We start from the raw sequence: 22,686 nt of genomic DNA on the forward strand, positions 1-22,686 counted from the left end.
AAATCGCGGACCGGTGTGCGCCTTGGAAAATTGCCAATCGTGCGGAGAACCTTGTTTTGCAGGCGCTGCAATTTCACTAGATGAGTGTCTGCCGCAAACTCCCAGGCGGGACTAGCATAAGTCATTACGGATCTAATAAGAGCTTTGTGGAGGGTCAGTTTAATGTTAGCGCTCAATCGCTCACTTTTGAATAGGGAATACACTCTAATGAATGTTCTGAAGGCCTTGGCTTCGATCATTTCTATGTGTAATCTCCAAGTCACTTTCTTATCGAAGATTACACCTAGATATTTTGCACTATTTACAAATGGAATGTTTCTTCCATTTAGAGTAAGACAAGACTCAGGCGGTCGACGACCACGAGAGAAGTAGACCCCCCGAGTCTTATCTTCATTAATTTTTATATTCCAGCGCTCACACCAGGTCTCCATTGAGCTGAGACCGCGCTGGAGTTTTCTAACAATAAAACCCTCTTTGCGATCTGTCGCATACAGACAGGTGTCGTCTGCAAAGAGGGCCAGGTGAACGCCTTGTGTATGGGGGGCATCATTTATATACAAATTGAAGAGAGTAGGGGAAAGAACAGAACCTTGTGGCACCCCTGCTTGCATTTCCCTTGGCGTTGACATTTCGCCTTCAACAGAGACCCTGAATTTACGTTTAGAGAGAAAGGACCCAATAAGCTTGGTCAAAGAGTTGGGGAATTCCAATTTTGATAATTTAAACAGCAAGCCTGAGTGCCACGTGGTATCAAAGGCTTTTTCGATGTCCAAGAACACTGCAGCCGTAGACATTTTATTGTTGAAATTAAGGGTCACGTGGTCCGCCAGCCTCATACATTGCAATGTCGTGCTGTGACGTGCACGAAAACCAAACTGACTTGCGTTGAGCAGGTCTCTTTCTTCAATATGTTTACGGAGGAATTTCAAAATTACTTTTTCGAATAGTTTTCCTGTCGTGGACAGGAGGCTGATCGGACGTAAATTTTGAGGAAATTTCGGGTCTTTACCCGGTTTAGGTAAAGTTATTATTTTTGCTTCCTTCCAAGTATTTGGAAAGTGAGAGAGCCGAAAACAGTGATTGAATAAGTGAGTTAGGTGAACCAATGGTCTCCTTGGAAGGTGCCTGAGGCATTCGTTTGGAATGCCGTCAATTCCACAGGCCTTTTTTAATTTCAGAGATTTTATTAATTTATGAACGTCACATGGTCTGATCCTTAGAGGGGGGGTTTCATCTACGGCTTCCAGCAGAGCTTGAACTCTAGCCTCCACCCGCTCTTCATGGTTTTTATCGCACAGGTCATGTGGCGTGAACTGAGTTTCCAAACAGTCGGCAATTTCATTGGCTTTTTCAGAAGGATAAAATTTTAGGCCAGAAGAACCATGAATAGCAGTTGGTGCCCTTGGTCCGTCTCTCTGAAGGAGAGATTTCGCAATGGGCCATATACACTGAGGTGTGACTTCGGTGTTACTTATTTTTGTTTCCCACCGTTCAAGTGCCTTTTTACGGGTCATTTGCCTGATTGATTTGGTGACCCAATTGACTGCCGTTTTACACGCTGGATCCCTGGTTTCTTGCCACAATTTTCGTAGCCTCTGTTTATATTTTATCAAACGATCTAGACCAGGAAGATCGTTGTTTATGTCCGAAAGGGTAACTTTACTTGTCGACAGCCTATATGCCGAAGCAATAGAGGCTGCAAAGTCGCGTGCCGCTTTATCGGCTTCTACCCCCGAATTAATTTCTAGTTTAGGTGATATTAATTCAGAAGCGAGGCTTTGAAACCGCTCCCAATCTGTAAATTTTTCAATGGGTTCCGAAAGATTCCTAATTTTAACATGATCCAGTATGTGGAATACTATTGGTAGGTGATCTGAGTCCAAAATATCAGAGACGATGACATCTGACACTCTGATATTTCGGTGAACCACAATGTCTAACACGTCACCATTTCCCGCAGGGGAATAATGAGTGGGGCTCTGTGGTGCTGAAATTTCAAAATCACTCCTATCAAATAAATCAACGAGTTCCAAGCCTGAGGGGTTTGAAACTCTGCTATTCCAAAATGGGTTCTTAGCATTCAAATCACCTGCCAAAAGAGACTTACGTCTGAAGCTTAAGAGCTCAGTGATGTCAGCATCACTCCAGGCTTTGCTTGGAGATTTGTAAACAGCTGCAAGCAGCACTTCGCTATTACCAATTGGTATGCAGACCCCTGTCGCTTCTACTGAAACAAGGGGTGGTAGGTCTACATGGATGTGGGGAATGCCTTTTCTTACTGCAACGGCAGTTCCGCCCTTTCTTCCCGACTGGCGGTCGATTCTATAAAAGTGGTAATTTGGAATAAAGAACCTCTCATGAGGTTTCAGATGTGTCTCTGAAAACAGGGCCACATCTACGTGTAGGTCTTGCAGCTGTTTACTGAGCTCATAGCGCTGCCTCCCAATGCCGTTCGCATTAAATGCTATGACTTTGAGGGGCCTATGAACTCTAGTGGCCATTCTGTTTCATAAGACTCAGAACAATTTTGGTAATGGCCATTATTTTTTCCTCTTCGGACACTGCACCACTGACCTCTGTCATAATCTGCTGTACTACAGTCACCACTCTCAACATATTGTCGAGAGATTGACTGTTTACATTAGAAGCCTGAACTGACTGACCTGTGTGTTGTTCCAGTACAGGAACCGGGACGGTCGGTTTCTTGACTGCTGGTGGGACTGCCACTGGTGTATGTAGAGTCTGAGACCGCTGCTCCTGCAACGTGTTGCCTCGGAGAGCCGCCGCGAAGGAGACTCCAGGAGTGACTATATTTGATGAGAACACCCTTCCTGTTGTGGTTTTGGGTGCTCTCTGCAATTTCCTCTTCTGCAGCTCCTCCTTCGCGTGACTGCAGCCGCGGTAGTTAGCGGGATGCGGTTTCTCCCCATCCTTCAGCTCACAGTTACAACACGCTGGAGTGGAGGTAGCGTTCTCTTTCTCGGGGCACTCTCTGTGCAGGTGGCCACCCCCGCACCACATGCAACGGGGAGGTTGTTTACAATTAGCCCAGACGTGGCCAAATTGTTGGCAGTTGTGACACTGCGTAAGGCCACTCTGTGCTCTATAGGCCTCGACCCGGATGGAAATATGGCAAAGGTTATTTAGCTTGAAAATATCTTGGGATTTTGCCGTCCTGGGTAAGGTTATAAGGAAGAGGGGAAGGTTTCTGGATATCCTTCCTTCTGAAGGCGACCCTCGGGTGGTTGTCATCTGCTTGACGCTAACCACGTCAAATCCCAGGGTCACCAATCCATCAGAAATATCTTCCGCCGGGGTGTTGTGGGGGAGGTGACGGATTACAGCCTTAATGGGTTTTAGGGACTTCGGAAAGAAGGTGAAATAGGAAAGTTTGTTGTTTGAGAGATAGGACTTGACGGCTTCGAAATCCGCCATGCTTTTGGTGATGACTCTGGTCCCGCTTTTGGTATTACGGAACTCAAAGTCACCACTGACCACATTTTTAAGTTGCTTCTGCAATTGAATTAGGTTTACAGTAGTCGTTATAATTATTGGGGGTGGCCTGCCTGCTCTCCCTGATGAATCCACCTCCAGAGTAGTGGCTCCCTCCTCCAGCGCAGTGGCTCCGTCACCAGCAGTGTCGGTGTCCATTGTCGTCACCCTGAGAGGAGCAAAGTAGTTGCGGGTAGGCACCTCTTTGGTTTGGGTGTTGCCTGTGGCAGCCGCTGCCTTCTTTGAAGTCGGGGCGGACTCGGTTGTGCTCTGCCGTTTCCGCCTTCGGACCTCTTTGAAGTCTTCCTCTTGGGAGGGCTTCGTCTGGGTTTTTGTTGCCTCCGATGTTCTGGCTTTCACTAGGGACTTCAGATCGTTCAGTGTAACTGTGTAGGTTCCGTACAGAGCACTGAACAAAATCTTGCCCTTGAGAGCCTTGCAATAGCCCTCTCTGCTTCCTTCAGCGGCATTTATTATTGCCGCCCACTCAACACTTTCTCCAATTGCGGCGGGTGTGAAGCTGGCCACATCCTCAATATCACAAATGATTTTGAACAGTCTCCTGTAATGTTCATCTGCTGCAGGATATTGCTTCACGTTTTCCTTATACTCTGCATGTAGTGAGGCTCTTTTCTCTGCCCAGAATGCATGATAGCCAGGCACCGAGGCGCCCGCCATGTCTGGCACGGCACGGCACTACACGACAAAGGCCTCAAGCAAAATCTGATAGTTTTAACAACAAAAGACTGAAAATTTCAGAGCTACCAGCGATAGAACTCCTTTATACTCTCCTTGAGCGTGAATCAGTCCTGTCCTGTCAAACAGACAATCTCGAATCCACCACTCGATCCCGATTCCGCATCGAATCCAATCCGCTCAGACGTATACAACAGCACACTAACTCCGAATCGAACTCCTCAACTCCACTCACTCAACCTCTATCCTATCACTGAATCAAGTTTAAGCCTATCCATCGATCTCACGCATTTTCTGCAACGCACACTCTTCACATCACTTTTCACCATCACGCGCGCTAACCAATCAAATTGCTCCAAACGTTCGCATTTATACTGCGCTCGTTGCTAGCCCCGCATCTACATCATCAAGCGCGCTAGCCAATCATCGCCCTGCAAATTCTTCCTCCTCAATTTCAAGTTTCGATCCGCCCACCGAGCAGTGTATAAAAAGGAGCAGCCGCAAACCGGCATCATCAGTTTGACTTCAGTCTACGAACAAGCCACACTCAAGCAACATCAGTCAGCAGGATTCGTCGCCAGCGCTCGGTCTTCGGAGGCATCGGCAGGCTGTGCCAGGCACGACTGCCTCGGCCCTCCGGCTCTCTCACACCCGACTCACTGGGGCACCTCGCCTGGACTCGCCGGTGGTCGTGTCCCTGTCCGACCCACTGGGCATCTGGCTTAGCCACTGCCTCATCACTCCTACGACCGCGCTCAACGACCAGCCCTTCACCAGCAGTCGCCGCGCTGCGATCAAGCAACCTCCACCATCTGTCGCACCGCGATCAAGCAACGGCCGCACTGCGGCCAGTCCACTCACCACAACTAACCTCTCTCGCTACCGGCGCGCGCCGCGCTACCTCACCGGTAAAGCATCTCAGCAACCACGGTCCTTTTCAGGAACAACAAACTGTTCCGAAGAAGTGGGTTGTCATCGGAGTAATGACGAACAACAAACTACATAAAATCCCACAGTACTATTCCCATACTTACCATGAAAAGTCCTAGCCAGGACAGCTGGTACATGGACAAGATTCAAACCCAGAACTTTCTCAATAAGGAAGAGGAGTCCTAACTGTGGTACTGCAGTGTTTGGTAAGAATCTAAGGCCATGCTATCCTCATATTCAATGGGTATTACCTGGGCATTCCATAGAGATAAAGCCACCAATATGTGAAGTTCAACACTAACCCGCTGTTTACGCTAAGATCTGAGAATCCATGAAGCCAAACATTCACAACCTTTATGCATGTCACAGAATGGTAACTATGCATGTAGGTAACCATTTCTTACTATCAATAAACCTCTCAGGTTTAATCAACTAATTTCTATAGTTTGGCGTTTATATTCAGGAACAAGCACTGGAACAGTTACACCTGCCTAGAATCTTATTTTGTCACAGAAACAAAACATATTTCAGTCCACTGAATGTAGACCATTCAAAGACTTAGAAAGGATAGAATCAGTTTTAAAAGTAATTTATTTTCATATATCATGAATAACTTATTTTATACAGTTGATGAATTTTTGAAGCATACAACTTATAACTAGTTACAGTGTTTGTTTAGCTTTGTATTGTCTTTCTGCTTTGTTTGTTTGTGTTATTAATATTATTATTATTGTTGTTGTTATTATTATTATTATTTATTATTGTTATTATTATTATTATTATTATTATTAAAGCACATTTCTTTGATCCAACAGTCACCCCGTAGGGCTGGATATAAAAATTGTCATATATCATGTCAGAGACAAACAGTCACATGCAATAAAATAAAATACTCCACCTCACACTGTGTGAAATCTTAACTATTGTAATCTACTGTAATCTATTGTAAACAATTTTAAGTATTGTAACTTTATTCTCTTATTGTAATCAGCCAATGTACAGTAACTGACTTGTCCTATATCATGTAACAATGATCTATAGAGACGCAATAAATAAATAGTTACACATTAAATGTAATATGTAAAATCTAAAGTACAAAGTAATAATAAATCAAGCCTCTTGGAAAACAATACAAGTTGTCAGTAAATAAAACATATAAAAATATAAAATAATAAATAAGGCCTTTTGCAAAAAAAGCGCAAGTTGTAAATCCAATTATAACAAATTAGAAAGGAAAATATTAATATTAAATTTCGATGCAATAGGTGAAGAACTTTCGGAGATCTTCGAGGAGAGCCAAACCAACAGTTACATTTCTATTTATATAGATTGATTGGTATATTTTTGTTCATCCCTTTATTTCCTATTTTGAAAGTAGGACGTAAACCATTGTAGAAATAAACCCTGGACACCATAATATTGGAGTTTGAATAACATGAGTTCGTGATCTACAGTCGAATGCCTTAGCTATATCACAGAATATGCCGACTGTATATTCTTTTCTGTCCCAAGCAGTTAGTATTACATTAGTTAGTATGAAGATCACATCTTCGGTAGATAATTCTTTTTGAAATCCAAATTGCTGTGGGAGTAGTATTTTGTGCTTTGTAATATGATCATTGAGTCTATTATAGATTACCACTTCAAATACTTTTGCAAACCCTGTTATTATTGATATTGGTCTATAATTATGTATAATGGTTTTATCTCCTTTTTTGTATATTGGTTTAATAACAGCATATTTTAATCTTTCAGAATATACTCCCATTATTAACGACTTATTAATTACTAGCTGTGCCCGGCCACGCCTTGCTCTAGCTCAGTCTGCCCGTTCTTCCCCAGTTTGATTTGAAATTACTCGACGCATTGCTACCGCTCCGCGAGTACGACGACCTAAGTTTGGTCTTCTGCGAGGCATTATTTGGATGAACTAAAGCAGATCGATTGCACCGAAGAAGAAAAAAGAAAGTTATTGCATATATATAGATATTTATACAATGTCTTATCTTAAACACATAAATAATTGCAAAACATTAAAAAAGGAAAGTACGCGAAATGGAAAACAAAGAAGAAACAAAAAAAATACTGACGAAATATTTCAATTCAAACGCAGATCAATCGACACAGCCCAATCCCACCGCCAATTGCACCGGAAAATAAGGGAAACAGTAAAGAAAACGAAATGAAGAACAATGAAAATAAACTATACTCATGAAATGAACGCTATGGTAAACGACACAGCCTAATTCCAACGCAATGTAACACGAAATAATTAAATGAAAATGAAAATAAATCGAAACTGTTTCTGCTTTGATTTCACTCGGAATCTCTTGTGATACTCGTGACCCCGTGATACTCGCGTTTCCATGGAAGTATACTTTCCGTTTTCATCCGTTGTTACGCAACGGAACCTATTATCCTATGCAACGGTCTGTTCTAGCTTTAATATGGAAACGACTGCACTGAAGAAGAAGAAAGAAAGTTATAACAGAAACATACGAAATTGCAAAACATTAAAAAAGGAAAGAACACGAACTGGAAAACAAAGAAGAAACAAAAAAAAAATAAAATAAAAAATGCTGACGAAATATTCAAACGCAGATCAATCGACACACCCTAATCCCACCGCCATTTGCACCGGAAAATAAGGGAAACAGTTAAGAAAACGAAATGAAAAACAACAAAAAATAAACTATACTCACGAAATGAACGCTATGGTAAACGACTCAGCCCAATTCCAACGAAATGAACGCTATGGTAAACGACAGCCCAATTCCAACGCAATGTAACACGAAATAATAAAATCAAAACGAAAATTTCGTTGCCACAACTCGTTGCCACGGTTATTCCTACGCAACGTTCCGCTGTTTCAACAGTTCGTTGCCACGGTTATTCCTTGGCAATGTTCCGCTGTTACAACAGTTCGTTGTCATGGTTATTCCTAGGCAACGATCTGTTGGTATTCGATGGACGACGAATAATGTTTTTTACCTGTTTTTACCTGTCACGGGCGTGACATCTATATAATAGGTTTATAAAAACACGCGCGTGTTCGAATGCAAGGTTGTGTCAAAATTTCAAAGTAATCGGTGAAGAACTTTCGGAGATCTTCGAGGAGAGACAAACGAACATTTAAATTTTTATTTATATAGATATAAGCTATGGGTTTACTTATTTGGTGCTTACTAAATTTAATTAATTTATTTGTTATATCATCATAACCTGAAGAGTTATGATTGTGACCAGTTTCATGTCCATTGTATTTTGGACTTGTGAAATGTGAAATATATGTATGTATGTACATAGGTCAATAAAAAGTAGTGGCAACACCTCTATAGTTCTGAAATGACTTTATTACCTGAGGTAAACACACTTACATTCTGTATGGCACAAACTCAGTCCTAAGTGCAACAATTTATTGTAGTTCTTATGTCTTCTTTTCTTCTACACTACATGTTTCTGCCGTAAATGGCCATTATCAGGTGTATACTCTCACGTAGCTGTTACACTGCACGTAGTTTAAATTTTAAAAACACCATCTTTCTTAATTGTTCATTTCTTTGTTGTTAATAGGTCCCGATATATCAGAATCCCCTTGCTGACATTTGTCAGATATATATAGAATCTTTGTTAATTTACATACATCAATTTCATTTTTGAATTTTGGTATTTTTAAAATCGTCAATTTAAATTTAGAAATTTTTTGACCATGAAGAAGAGGAATTTTATGTTTGGGCTCTAAATACGTCAGTTCCACTTAAAAATGAAAATAAATAGCAGTTACGAATATATATTATTAAAACAGCTGCTTTTCTTTTTTCTGATATGAAAATGGAACTTATTAAATCAAAATGTATGTGCCCTGAAGTAATGTAGGTACCATGTCTACGTTGGTGTCTCTTTTGGTGTATATCCATGGATGTTGTCAATTAGATGTAGGGATCCGTGGCGGTGAACAAATGGTGCCAGCCTAATGTACGAATTTACCATCAGTGTCCACTGGCAAAGTGAACCAACCAAGTAAGACCTGGGTTAGGAGCCATGTGTGCGGTTTTCTTTGGTCTCTCCAAATTGTAAAAAGGCAACACGTCGTGCTCTGTTTGTTCCACCAAAATAAATTCTGTTTGGCTGCTGGAAAGAGTTTACTGCTTTTAAAATATTTAGCTACTTACTCGACTTAAAATTTGTATATGCAATGGCAAAATTAGTTGATGTGTATCGAGCAGAAAAGAAACCCTCCATAAGTAGGAGACAGCTTCCACTTCTCATTGATGAAAATCTCGCTGTACGTATGGTAATTTATTTATTTCTGTATATTTTACGTTGTTGAAGCATATTGATAAGCAGTTCAAAACATAGCAATATGGCAGTATTTTAAGTGGGATGAAATATTATTGCTTTGAATTCATTTGTGTAAGAGTAACTCTTCGAAAGTTAAATCTGACCTAGTTGATTGGAAACTTTGTAAAGTAAAGGTGTGGATCCGCTACTGATATACCATAAATATAAGGAAGGTAAAGCTGTTTAACCACAGGAACATCTACAATATCAAATTTTCTTCACAGATGGTAATGGACTTAAACGGAATGGGTTTAGTGTGTGATAGCCCTATGATTAGGGGGAAAGAACTGGACGACTTTCTCCGAAAGTTCAATGTGTTAACTCCGTCAGAAATGAAGAGTGCATTTGAAGTAACGTGTAAAGATTTGTTGGGAATTCTGAGTCAGACAGTACCATGTGTTGGTTGTCGAAGAAGGTTAGTGACATATGTTTTTATAAATTCTTTTATTATAAAGTAATTTGATTATGCAATTTATATATATGCCTGAAATTCATACTCCTTTAAATAGTGTTGAAAGGTTGTTCTACCAGTTGATGAAGTCTGGGTACAGAGCTCTTGATCCTCTTTTTGTCTCACCTGAAGGAGTTTTGTCAGTTTGCAAGGCACAGTTGGAATCACCACAAGTGTTGTGTACACTTCTACATGGACATAGGTATGTAGAAATTTATCCACAGGGGAATCAATCAGCCATGTCTGTCCATTGGTGGCCATTAAACTGTCACATAAGTTACTCATTGTTTGATGGTTTATCTTGAAAGTACTGTTTGATTAAGTTGGTTAGTTGTCTTTGAGTTATGTACAAGTAGAATTTGCAGTGTTATGAAATATAATGTTCCATAGAAATTATTTATATAAAATACGACAGTTTTCTTCATGGAGAAAATTCTGTAGGAAGTATGCTGACAGTACAATGCTATGTAAAACAGTGATTATAATATCGTCACAAAAGTACATTCTACAAGAGCAGTGCTCAACAGAAGGCAAATGTACTGCCCTAAGAAAAGCTTTATGACATCTGCATGCAATTAGGAGCAAGCCTGAAGTTTTTACATCCTTTAGCTCTTAGGTGTTGGATGGCAAAGCGTACAGCTGACGATTGTACGAAGTTTCTAAAGTTATGGCTTTACAAAACTGTAGTCATACATAGACTATTGCCTCCAGGTTACAAAGCAGAAATTTGATACTGCAAGTGGTTTCAGGAATCAGTATTCAGTGGACTTCTTGTTCCCGAACATAGATTTTATTTGCATGAAACATCATTCACTTTAAATGGTTATGTAAACAGCTAAAATAACAAATGTTGCAGCATGGAAAGTCCTCTTGCTTTCAGTGAATTGTCGTTGCATGATGTTGGGATTTGATGTGCAGTTAAGTGCGCAGAGATAACTGGGCCCATGTTTTTTCTAAAGTTCTGAACACTATGTGAGATTGATGACCCTTTCTGGATCAGTGAACTGATGATGAAAAATTGTACTGGTATTTTATGCAAGCACTGTGAACAATTTGGTGGATACATTAAATGAAGTCTAAAGCACATGAGTCATAAGTCGAGGATTGTGGCATCTGCAGTTGTCCAGTTTACATCCTAGTGACTTTTATTTGTGGGTCATGCTGAAAGAAGAAACTTACTTGAAGAATCCATACTCATTGGAAGAACTTCAAGAAAATCGTCATCATCATCATCATCAGTAATCTGTCAGATGACAGGTCCGCAGTCTCTTCCAAAACAATTCCTCCACTTAATGCGATCTAGAGCTTTCTCCTTCAAATGACAGTATCCTTTTCTGTCCCCAAGGTCATCCAGCATCTTCTTACATCTTCTTCCTCGTCTTCTTGTCACTTCTATCCGCCCCTCTATCTTTCCTTCAATAACTTCTTTTAGAAGGCAGTGTCTGCATAAAACATGACCAATCCAATTAGCTTTCCATTTTCTTATTTCATGTAGGATATTCCTCTGCTCACTGACTCTAATTAACACTTCTTCATTTCTCACATAATCGGTCCAACTGATCCTCTCCATCTTTCTCCAACACCACATTTCGAAGCTTTCGAGGTGTTTCTGATCTATTGCCCTAAATGTCCATGTTTCAGCCCCATACAGAGCTATGCTCCAAATGTAGCATTTCACTAGTTTCTTCCTCAAATTTAAGTCCAATTTGCTGGTAAAAAGATTCTTCTTCTTGCTAAATGCATCTTTTGCCATGGCAATCCTGGATTTAATTTCACTAGTGTCAGAAAAATATTCTCACATTGTGAGGTATGCTTAGAAGCAGAGGGTCATCATTTTAAGACTTCTTTATAAAGTAAAATAAGTTAAACTATGGTAGAAAAGGAGACTGAATTATTGGCTACCACATGTCTGCTAGAAGAGATTAGTTACAGTTTTGCGTGTGACACTATGTCGTATAAAACTTTTAAACATAATAAATTTTATAGGGCATAGTGTTACACATGAGAGTGTAACTAATCAGCACTACGTGAAAAGTGCAACAGGATGCTGTAATATAATATTATGCTAGAAGAGAGTTCTGTTAGCCTCAGAAACCATTCTGACAGTAAGCTGTGCATATTGGTTAATGATACACAATTTACCCAACGATGTGTTATTTTAATTTATAAGATTTATAATTATTATATTATATTTTGCAGTTCAAGATTGATTGATTTAGTGGAAAGTCAGCCTCGTTCAAAGAAAAGCCATCGCTGTAATCTCCACTCCCTGGATTCACAGCGTTCACGTCCCATTACTAGTGCTTGGGTGGATGTATGGGAATGCATGCGACCCCAATGCAAAGAGGAGGTTGTGCTGATAGAGTCCTCCACTCTTCTGACTACTCTAGAGAACTATCTTCGCAAGCATAGGTATACACCTTTGCAATATATATCATAATACATGAGCTTCTTTAGTTTGTGCCCATGTTGTATTATCTACCACCATAGCTGTGGTAGAATTTGTGTTTTATTTATACTTACCCAAGTGGGCAAACACAACAAAGATATTTAATGAAATTATAATAATTTGAAGTAACCTCACTTAAAGGGTTCTATCTTCTGGTATATAATGCTCTGTACCCTCTTGAAAGTTAACCTGCATTTTGGAGGCACATATCACTTCCGTATTCAGGGTCAAAGAATAAGCTAAACAAGAAACCACTGTGAAGCAGAGCTCTGCCTACTACCTGCTGGATTTGTAGGTTATGAATAAGTGATCCCAATTATGCTCCTTTTATATAGGTTCTGTGGAGAGTGCCGAACTAAGGTACTCCGGGCTTATACGCTACTTGTGGAGGAGCCAGATCCTTGCCGAGAGAAAGGTTATGTACCTGCTCTGTATTTAGGAATCAAACGATGCATCCAAGAGAAGCACATTCATCTGCAGGCTCGAACAGCATACATTGCTAATCTGATTACACGGGCAGAGCCAGAACTGATGGGCAGGTGAAGTAAAATGTTCTTTGAGGCTGTATGTAATAGACATGCATTGACACATTGTTGCCACAATAATGTAAACACTGATGAAAAACAGATCTTGCTATCTCTACCCAAATTTTTTTATGAAACATGTAGACATGTAGACATCTGGAAGCCAAGTTTATTATTTGTATGCAAGATTTGATAATCGTCATAGCATTTGATCTCTTTGACACCTAATGGCTTACCTTGAGGACCCTCACTGGGATTCTGTCAAGGTGTGATCGTTATATTAGCTCGTGTAGACCTGAATTGTAACTCTGGATGTCCACTCCTTCTGCCCATACTTTAAGGATAATTGAATATTACATTTTTTAATGGAAATAATTGATTAAAGCTGTTAGGCAGCAGTGAGTGGGTAGCTCACAAGAATGTAGTGTACTGGGCAGGTGACAATGTAGGTAACAGCTGGTTGAATCATAAAACAAAAGACCTCTCAGGTGTGCATACAGCTGAAACTCCAACAAGGCGAAGAATGAAATACATTGAATGATTCCCAAATCATAGTTGTTGCTAACAGTTCCCATACACAAACACAGTTATGAAGTTAGTATGGTTGTTTCAAATTATTAAGTTTTGCGAATTTAATTTAAGGACTTAATAAAAACACGCTGGTCGCAGTGGCCAAGCGGTCTAAGGCATGCACTGTCTTCGCTCGTTCGGAAGCTGGGATCGTGGGTTCGAATCCTACTCAGAGCATGGATGTTTAGTGTTTGTGTATGTGAGTTTTTCTGTGTTTGTGTACAGGTAGAGGCTTTGCAACAAGCTGATCACCCGCCCAAGGAGTCCTACCAAATGTTTAAGATCTAGTAAACCAAAGTGAAATGGAGAGTTTCGTGGAGGTAGGCCTAGGCCCAAATTGGGGCTGTAGTGCCACAGGAAAGAAATAAAAACACATGATATTAATCCTGATTATAAGTTGGATGTTTTTAAAATAATAAGAGCATAATAAAACAATTCAAATGAGTTCATTTTGGAATTAGGGATTTATATATAATTTAGAATGGAGAGAATGCATGGCACACCTGTACACAGGAGTGTGGCACCGCGTGCGTCCTCTTTGAACAAGTGGACAGTTGTCAAAGTCACAGACATTCTGGCAGCTTGGAGATGTAGACAGTTTTACACAAGAACATGATGTTACATGCATAAGACAATGCAATGTGATGTTATAATGCCAAAGAGTAAAGTTCATTTAATGTTGAAAGTATAAGCCAGGTATACATGAACTGATGATAAAAAAAATGAATACAAATAAATGCCTAATAATGAAGTCAGCATTAATTACGCAATTAATTATGGTAATTGGATAAAACAGCATCAAGTGCTGCATGTGTATAAAGTCTAGATGCTGGTTGCTGAACTTCAACCAGTGTGAAGAAAGCAGTCTTCTGGGATTTGGCACCGTGTATATGTGGTGTTAACCGATGTTTCGGAGGAACGTATCGCCCCCATCTTCAGGGTAGAAGAAAAAGTATAAGAAATCTGCAAGCGACAACACCGTGAGAAACGGTGCCAAATCCCAGAAGACTGCTTTCTTCATAGTCACTGCCGTGAAAGCCTCAAATCTTCAACCAGTGTGTTTGAAAAGGCTAACGTTGGAGGAAAGTTACTGTCTTGATACATCATCTGGAAGCTAACACATTTGGTCACATGTATCCAGAATGTTGAATTAACATTTCCATTTTCAATCAGCTGATGATATTGGATTATGAAAAACATTATTGGAATTATTGGGTGAAGTGTTTACACAAGAGCAAGCCATTTGTAAATATACAACACTACTCAGTAAATTAAATTTTGGTATCTCTTTCTGGTATATAATGTGCCTTTTTGTGATTCCATTTGCAGTATGTCCTAAGTTTATATTAGTCACTTGATTTATTTTGCAACAAATTCTTTTCCGTCTTTCATTAGTTAAACATACCTTTTATTTGATCATGCAGCCGCAGAGAACGCCATGCAAAGACTCTGGAAATTGCTCAAGAGGAGGTTTTAACTTGCTTGGGTTTGTGTGTATATGAGAGACTGCATCGTATCAACCTTCGCCTTCGTGAGGAAGAGTGTACATGCCAAGTTCTTGCAGCGGTCGCTATAGAAGCCTTATGCCGAAACTTTGAGGTATATGCAAAGGTCATTCAAATTAATTGGAGAGGGTATATAAAGAAGTGTTCATGGCCTACTTTAAGGTACTATCATGGCACTTGGATGGAGAGACAGGAAAAGCACAAAGAAACCTCAGTAAGAAGAGTAATATCCAATTCAAGTGTCAACACCATGCTTTACATTCTTTAACATTATTGTGGGTTAGTTTTGACTTTCCCTGCGGGTATTTTAGGCTATTCCGCTTTCATACATTCACAAAATTATAAATCTTCTCTGCTTCTAGATGGCTGTGGAAGTGAAACAAGGAGTATCTCAGCTGGAACTGTTGTATGAACAAATAACAAAAGAGGAACTAGCAAAACAACAAAGGAAGGAACACAAGAAACAAAAGAGGAGGAAGAAGAAAGAAAAGAGGGCAGAACTGGAAGAAAAAGAGAATAATTGTGAGGTATGTTTGTTACATCAATAAAATTTATGTGTCGTTAATATGACTCTAGTCTGATTTTGTTGTTGTTACGGACTTTCAAATCCTGTAATCAGATCACAGGAAAGAGATTTGAACTTTGGAATCATGGGTCATTAGAATGAGTAACATATTTTCTTGAATACTTCAAGCCCTTAAATAGGCCACACACACAATTTATTCAAGTATAAAATAAAGAGAAGTTTATATGAATTTATTGAAGTTTAAATGTATAAATATTGCATATAAAAGGTTAAAGATAAAGTTGTCCCTGTGCTTAATAAAGCTCTATACCATGAAGTCATATGGAGCAGTGGAACTTCATCTTGGCAGTAGAGGGAGGTGAGTGGTCATTTTCACACCCCAGCCATTTTACTCTTGGGGAAAGAGCTCCTGGTACCCATTCAGTAAGCTAAGTGGGTCCCAGAGCTGGTCTGAACTGTGTGGAGAAGAGAAAAATCTTACCCCTATCAGGAATCAAACCCTGGGCATCCAGCCCATAGCCCATTGCTGTACCGACTCCTACGTGTTGAGTATACATTGTGCCTTGAAATTAGAATGCAGTATTCTTCTGTTATTTCTGCTACAGCATCTTATTGCATAATCATACTGCCCCTTCTCACATATTGGCAAAGCTACTGTTCCAGGACATCTTTGCTTCTGGCCATTAAAGGCTGTCTTAACTACCACTGCCTTTGAGCATCAACTCCATTCTCTTGTAAGATTTTCAGTACCATCATATTTTATACCAGCAGCTTGATTTCCAGTTTCTTCTACCTCCCAGAAGTTCTTCATTAACTATGAAAGAAGCACCCTGTAATACTTATGTTAGCAAAACATATGCACACAGTGCCTCACAGGTTCTGCTGGCTGTGTTCAGTAGTTTTCTGGTTTCCTGGCAGACTTCCTCTGTGGGTTCCACCAGGGAACCTTCTTGTCTCTCACCTATAATGGACAGTTATTTTAATATGGTGTGGCAGTTGTCTGCTGCAGAAATTCTACAGCTATCTCAGTGTCTTCCATGGTACCAAAGTGAAATGGAAACCCATCAAGCATGCCTTGCAGCTCTTCTGATAGAAGGCACAGCACGTAGTCTGCATATTCATGTAGTTTACTGTTTTCTCTTGTTCACCAAAAAATTTCAATTTGAAATTTACAAATGCAGGGAGGTAATTTAGTTTTGCTTATTACACCATACTACTGTTTGGACTACAGCTTTATTGTATCCTTGTTTAATTTTTTTTATAGCTGCTCATTTCTGTCATATTTCTCCCTATTTTATTGGTTTTTGTTTTTTTTTTAATATTAGCATAAAATAAATGCATATTTAATGAATTAATAAGTGAGCTGTGCTTGTGCAGTTAAAATTACGAGGGTTGGAACTTTAATAGTGGCAACTATTTATTTACAACTGATGCAAAATGAATGCATGTTTCAAAGTGTTACTGTCCTTAAATGTAGTCAACAGCATTGTGTACAACCCGTTTCCCGCAATGTGGAAGTCGTAGGATACCTTTAGCAGAAGAATCTCTGGAACAGTTCTGAAGCGAATGCCATGAAGTGGTTCCTTCATCTTAGGAATCAAGTCAAAGTCACAAGGGCTTAAGTCCAGGGAGTATGGTGGATGGTACAGCACTTCCCAGCCCCATCAATCGAACAAATCAGCCACAGCTTGCCATTTCTGCAGTTCCATCAAATCATGTGGAACCTATCGTGATGCAATTTTTCTCATGCCCAGGCGTTCCTTCAGAATGTGAAGCACAGTCATATGCGCTAATCCCGTCTCTCAGGCTAGCTCACGAATCGTATGGCGTCGATCACTGTCCAGTAACGCGGAAAGAGCATACACTTCTTCTTCACTGACACTAGGACGACCTGGCCGATGCATGTCTGCCACATTTTGGTGTCCCTCGTTGAAGGCTTTTACCCACCTGGCCACTGTTCTGTAAGGCAATGCGGATTGCCCGCAAGCCTCTTGAAGACCTTGATGACACTGTCATGCTGTACAGCCTCTGGCACATTCAATCTTTATCCAACTCCATTGTTCCTGTTTCGAAAACATTGTGACAACACTACATTCGACCGCCAGCTAACACGAGGCTCTGTTCATCTAGTCACTGCGCATGCGCGTGATGTGGGAAGGGAGAGTCCATTTACTCTGAGGTAAGGTAGGTATGTAACTAACGTGTGGTATAAGTGACATTATTTGGTTCCGTTGAATGGCATCTCTACAGCAGTGTTGCCACTGTTAAAGTTCCAACCCTCATATATGAATTATGGTCTAGATTAATTCTTCAAGATTTTTTAAACAAATGGTATATTATATGAAGAAAGTATGAATAACCTGAATTATTTATTTGGTTAATACCTGCACCATTGTTGAACATTTTCTCATTTTGTTGAAAGTACATGTAGAGCTTAAGAATATTAAAATTGTTATGTTTGAATTTCAGTGTGAATCAGAAGAAAATGCTGAACCCTTCAGTTCATGCACATGTTTGGACCCAAAACCTGCTCTACAAAACACTGATAGGCATAAGGTATATTTTTATAATATGTGACAAGTTTATGTCATGTAGGTCATGTGACAGAAGAAAGGCATGTGACTGTGATAGAATTTGAGATTTGAGGTTTTTACAGCGGTGACTATGAAGGATGTCGTCTTCTGGAATGTGGTGCAATGTAGTTCTTGTGTGAACAGACGTTTCAGAGGAACATACTGCCTCCATCTTCAGGGCAGAAAAATCCATGAGCAGGTGGCTGCAGACTGAGCCACCAGTCGAAAACACCCAGCTATATAAGAACAGCGAGGGAGAGTGGGCCACATGAGAAATCAATAGAGAGGAGAGAGATGGGGTCTATAGAGATGGGTGAGCAAGTAGCAGAGAGTGGGCCAGAGCTGGAAAAGGATTGTCCGGGGGGGGGGGCTATCGAGAGCGCATAGACCAAGTAGCCTCAGGGCTAAGCTGCCAATAGAATTTGATTTTCCCATTGTCATCTCTTTGTCTTAAAATGCACATAATCTTTAGAATATTCAAGAAGAGCACTGGTACATACTTTAAAATATTAGGTATACAATTCTGGAAGTTTGATAGGAGATATGGCATTACCATTCCATCTGATGTGCATTGATTTGGTAAAGTGGAGATGAAGATCTCAGTCATTACTATAATATGCTATTAACTTTCATGTGATATGGTACAGAAATGCCAACCACATTGAAGTCCCATTTATTATTCCGAAAACTGTGTAATACAGTGCTATAATTTTATGTGTATGTGGTAATATGGTGCTATACAGCACATTCCCAAATATCTGCACAGATTTACTGGTTTGCAGTGTATCCATGCTTCTTTTTAGGTACCTTTAACCCTGCAGAGTGCCTTTTAAGTTTTCTTTGTTCATCCATCTGTATATGAGGGGCGTTCAAGTTCTAAGGTCTCCGATTTTTTTTCTCAGGACTGGGAACAGATAGACACATGTGGTTTAGTTTAAAATACGCGTGCACTCTTTGTGAATGCGTGACAGAGATGGCAGCACTGTATGGCACACAGAACTCTAGTGGTGGCGGTGAGACTGAGGAGTGTTTTTGGTACCTAAAATTGTGACGTTTTCGTTAGAAGAACAGCGAGTAATCATTCGTTTTCTTCACAAATTCAAATTCATCGCCAGTTGTGTGAGACTTGTGGTGATGGTGTCATGAATGTGAAAAATGTACGTTCGTGCGTGCGACAGTTCAAAGAAGGCCGAACGTCGTGTGACAATGAACCAAAACAATCTCGGCCTCGCACCAGCCCATCTAACAACATGGTCGAGCAAGTTGAGAAAGTTGTTTTGGAAGATCACCAATTGAGTGTGGAAAACATCACCTCCAGAGTTGGCATTTCCGTGGGATCTGTGCACACAATCCTGCATGAAGACCTGCAAATGCGGAAAGTATCCTCCAGGTGGGTGCCATGAATTCTGGCGGACAACCACAAGGCTGCGCGCATGGCAGTTTGCCAGGCGATGTTGACACGTGATGAAGGCATGAATGGGACTTTCTTTTCATCAATTGTGACAATGGATGAGACATGGATGCCGTTTTTCAATCCTGAAACGAAGCGCCAGTCAGCTCAATGGAAGCACACAGACTCACTGCCACCAAAAAAATTTCATGTAAGCGCCAGTGCTGAAAAAATGATGGTGGCCATGTTTTGGGACAGCGATGGTGTAATCGTTACTTATTGTGTTCCAAAGGGCACTACGGTGACAGGTGCATCCTACCAAGATGTTTTGAAGAACAAGCTCCTTCCAGCACTGCGAGAAAAACGGCTGGAAAAGGCTGCACATGTGCTCTTTTGCCAGGACAATGCACCAGCACATCGGGCGTACGCGACGCAGCAGTTTCTTCATGAAAACAACCGTGAAGCGGTTCCTCATGCTCCCTACTCACCTGACCTGGCTCCTAGCGATTTTTGGCTTTTCCCAACATGAAAGACACTCTCCGTGGTCGCACATTCACCAGTCACGCCGCTGTTGCATCAGCGATTTTCCAGTGGTCAAAACAGACTCCTACAGAAGCGTTCGCAGCGGCCGTGGAATCATGGCGTCGACGTTGTGAAAAATGTGTATGGCTGCAGGGAGATTACGTTGAAAAGTGACAGAAGTTTCAAATTTTTTTGTATGATTATTGTGTGAGAAAAAAAATCGGAGACCTTAGAACTTGAACGCACAACGTATATAATACAACTTAAGAATCACTAAATGAATTTTCATTAGATTTGATATTTGAGAATTTGGCAAAAAATTTCCAAGCCATTTAAATTTCCATTCAGAACAGACAGTTTTAATGACCACATTACATGAAGATCTACATACATTTCTGCTCATATCTTGAGCCAGTCTCACTACATATTTAATAGAGTGAGAAGTGTTTTGAAGTGATGTCATGTAATTTGGTTAGATACAAGCATTTCAGGGGAACCTGCTGCCTCTGTCTGTGAGGTGGAATGGTCTCGTCTACTAAGCTACATTGTGTCACATCTCAGAAAACAGTAATTTTCATAGTGACCAATGTGAGAACCTCCAGTCTTACATTAACACTACCTCTTGATATCATTTTAACTGAAGCTTTACAAACATGACACTGCTTTATCAATTATTTAATTTTATTACAGTTGCAAGTGTTGGATCACAAAAGTAAGGGCTCACCAACATGTTACTGTGAAGACTGTATACAACGTAAAAGGGATAAAGGATCATTAATGGGATCTGTAGAAACTGAACCAAATAAAGCACAGAGAAGTAGTGATAAACAGCAGGAACAACATAAGAGGAAAACTGGTGCTAATTGTTCACCTGAGGAACCAGCTTCAAATAACAACAGCTTATTGTCAAATATAAGGATCTCCTCTCCAACTTTTCCCTCTTCAGCCACTCCACAACAGCAGTTATCACTGTCACCATGCCAGTCATGCAAGAACACTCAAGATTTAGTCGAGACATCGGCACCTCTTCTCAACACCAATTCCTCCTTAAAGAACTGCTTACATTGCAATGGCAACTGGTCATCAAGTGAGCACTCTCAAGACTGTGGCTATTCATCAGAGAACAATAATGGATGCTGTGATACAGGGTCTGCTTCATCTAGCCTTCCCAGCTCTCCTGAGGGATCAGAAATAGCCTGTTCAGATGGATTTTGTAACCATGAAGGTAACTGTAATTAACACATTTGCTGCAATGTGCCCATACTGAGATTTTTAATACAGTCATTGCCATGCCCCCATACTGGAATTGTTAATACAATGTGCCATGTCCCCTTTCTGGGATTTTTAACACAATCTCTGTCCATGGCCCTATACTGAATATAGTACTTCGCAAATACAAGAGAGCAAGTGAAAAACAGCTGACATTCTTAGTGTGTTTCAACTCTTTCAAGGTTCAAGCTACATTTCAAGATCCTCTGCAATTGAGTGACATCTGTCAGAGAATATGACATTTATGCACACAGTGCAAATGTCCTGTCAATTGACAGCATTTTCACTGACATATGGCAAAATTCAGCGCATCCAATGTGTTTTATGGGCCGCATAGAAAACACGATGTCAAACAGTTCTGTTGTGTGTATATTCATTGCTCTGGGAACGTGTTTACTGAACCATTGCCTAGCAACAGCCATCTCTTCTGGCTCCGCTACTCCAGCTTTCAAGCATAAAGGGAGAATACACAGGCAGCAAGGTGATCTCACAATCCTTTTTTCTTTTCATAATAAGGAAAGTGGGGTAATATATTTGCGTATGAAGTGGCAGGTCATACAGAAGAGAACAGGAAGATGATAATGGATCAATTTTATATTGTTTGCATTATCAAACATGTCGCTCTTCCTCTTCTGAAGTGTTTGTTAAGGTCACAACTTCACTCACCATTCATATTATAACCAAGTTAGTTCCATTTGGTTGTTTTAGAGTTGGAGTGATTATATAGCATAATTAGGCTAACTGTTCAATTGGTAGAACATGACAGGCCTTGTTCTAGCTAGGCAGGAAAAATGAATACTGTTCCACACAATGCCATTGCACGGACATTATTTTTAACTTTACTTAACAGTCATCACTTTACACATTGTTACAAATTGAGATCCTTTGTTGGTTCTTGATAGGCTGATAATTACAGTTTGTGTTACTTTTTTGCTATAATAGGAACTACTCAGTATTGTGTCAGGTCACTTCGGACACCAGAAACAGTCTCTTTGTACTGTGCTCTATAATCATAACGTGCAACCACTGCCACCAGATTGCATCATGCATTCCTTCGAAACTGTTCCCCGCAACGTGATATTTTCAGAAACAAATCAAGCCCAAGTTTAGTTTTATTGTTATTTTGTGAGGTGTTGTGTCATGTAACACAATTCTCTACATAAGGTCTATCTTGACATGTACTTGCTAAAATACTTTGTAATTATGATACAATATTAACATAAAAATGTAATCATAATATATATACAGGGTGTCCCAGGAGGAATGTGCCAAACTTCGGGAGGGTGTTCCTTATGTTAAAGTATGCCGATATAACCCAAAACACCTATGTCCAAAGTTGAACGGTTACGGAGATAATGGCCAGAGAAGTGTCAAACTTTGACCGGGGTTACACACTTGTTGATTACAAAATAGATATTAAAACTGGCAGGAATATGTGGATTCTGTAA

At 40.2% G+C, this 22,686-nt stretch overlaps 1 protein-coding gene across 1 annotated transcript in view; it reads left to right on the forward strand.

Moving 5' to 3' along the window:
* The first annotated feature begins 9,129 nt into the window (after positions 1 to 9,129).
* The window catches only part of LOC111871437 (gametogenetin-binding protein 2-like), a 21,208-nt gene continuing 7,651 nt past the window's right edge, over positions 9,130 to 22,686 (forward strand). The window contains exons 1-9 of the mRNA XM_023864557.2: positions 9,130 to 9,403; positions 9,684 to 9,874; positions 9,969 to 10,112; positions 12,110 to 12,322; positions 12,695 to 12,898; positions 14,878 to 15,052; positions 15,321 to 15,485; positions 17,954 to 18,040; positions 20,660 to 21,194. Of these exons, the coding sequence (XP_023720325.1) occupies positions 9,314 to 9,403; positions 9,684 to 9,874; positions 9,969 to 10,112; positions 12,110 to 12,322; positions 12,695 to 12,898; positions 14,878 to 15,052; positions 15,321 to 15,485; positions 17,954 to 18,040; positions 20,660 to 21,194 (1,804 nt within the window). The 5' untranslated portion in view covers positions 9,130 to 9,313. The remainder of the gene's footprint in view (positions 9,404 to 9,683; positions 9,875 to 9,968; positions 10,113 to 12,109; positions 12,323 to 12,694; positions 12,899 to 14,877; positions 15,053 to 15,320; positions 15,486 to 17,953; positions 18,041 to 20,659; positions 21,195 to 22,686) is intronic.

Source organism: Cryptotermes secundus, unplaced genomic scaffold, assembly GCF_002891405.2.
Source record: "Cryptotermes secundus unplaced genomic scaffold, Csec_1.0 scaffold323, whole genome shotgun sequence".
NCBI lineage: Eukaryota > Metazoa > Arthropoda > Insecta > Blattodea > Kalotermitidae > Cryptotermes > Cryptotermes secundus.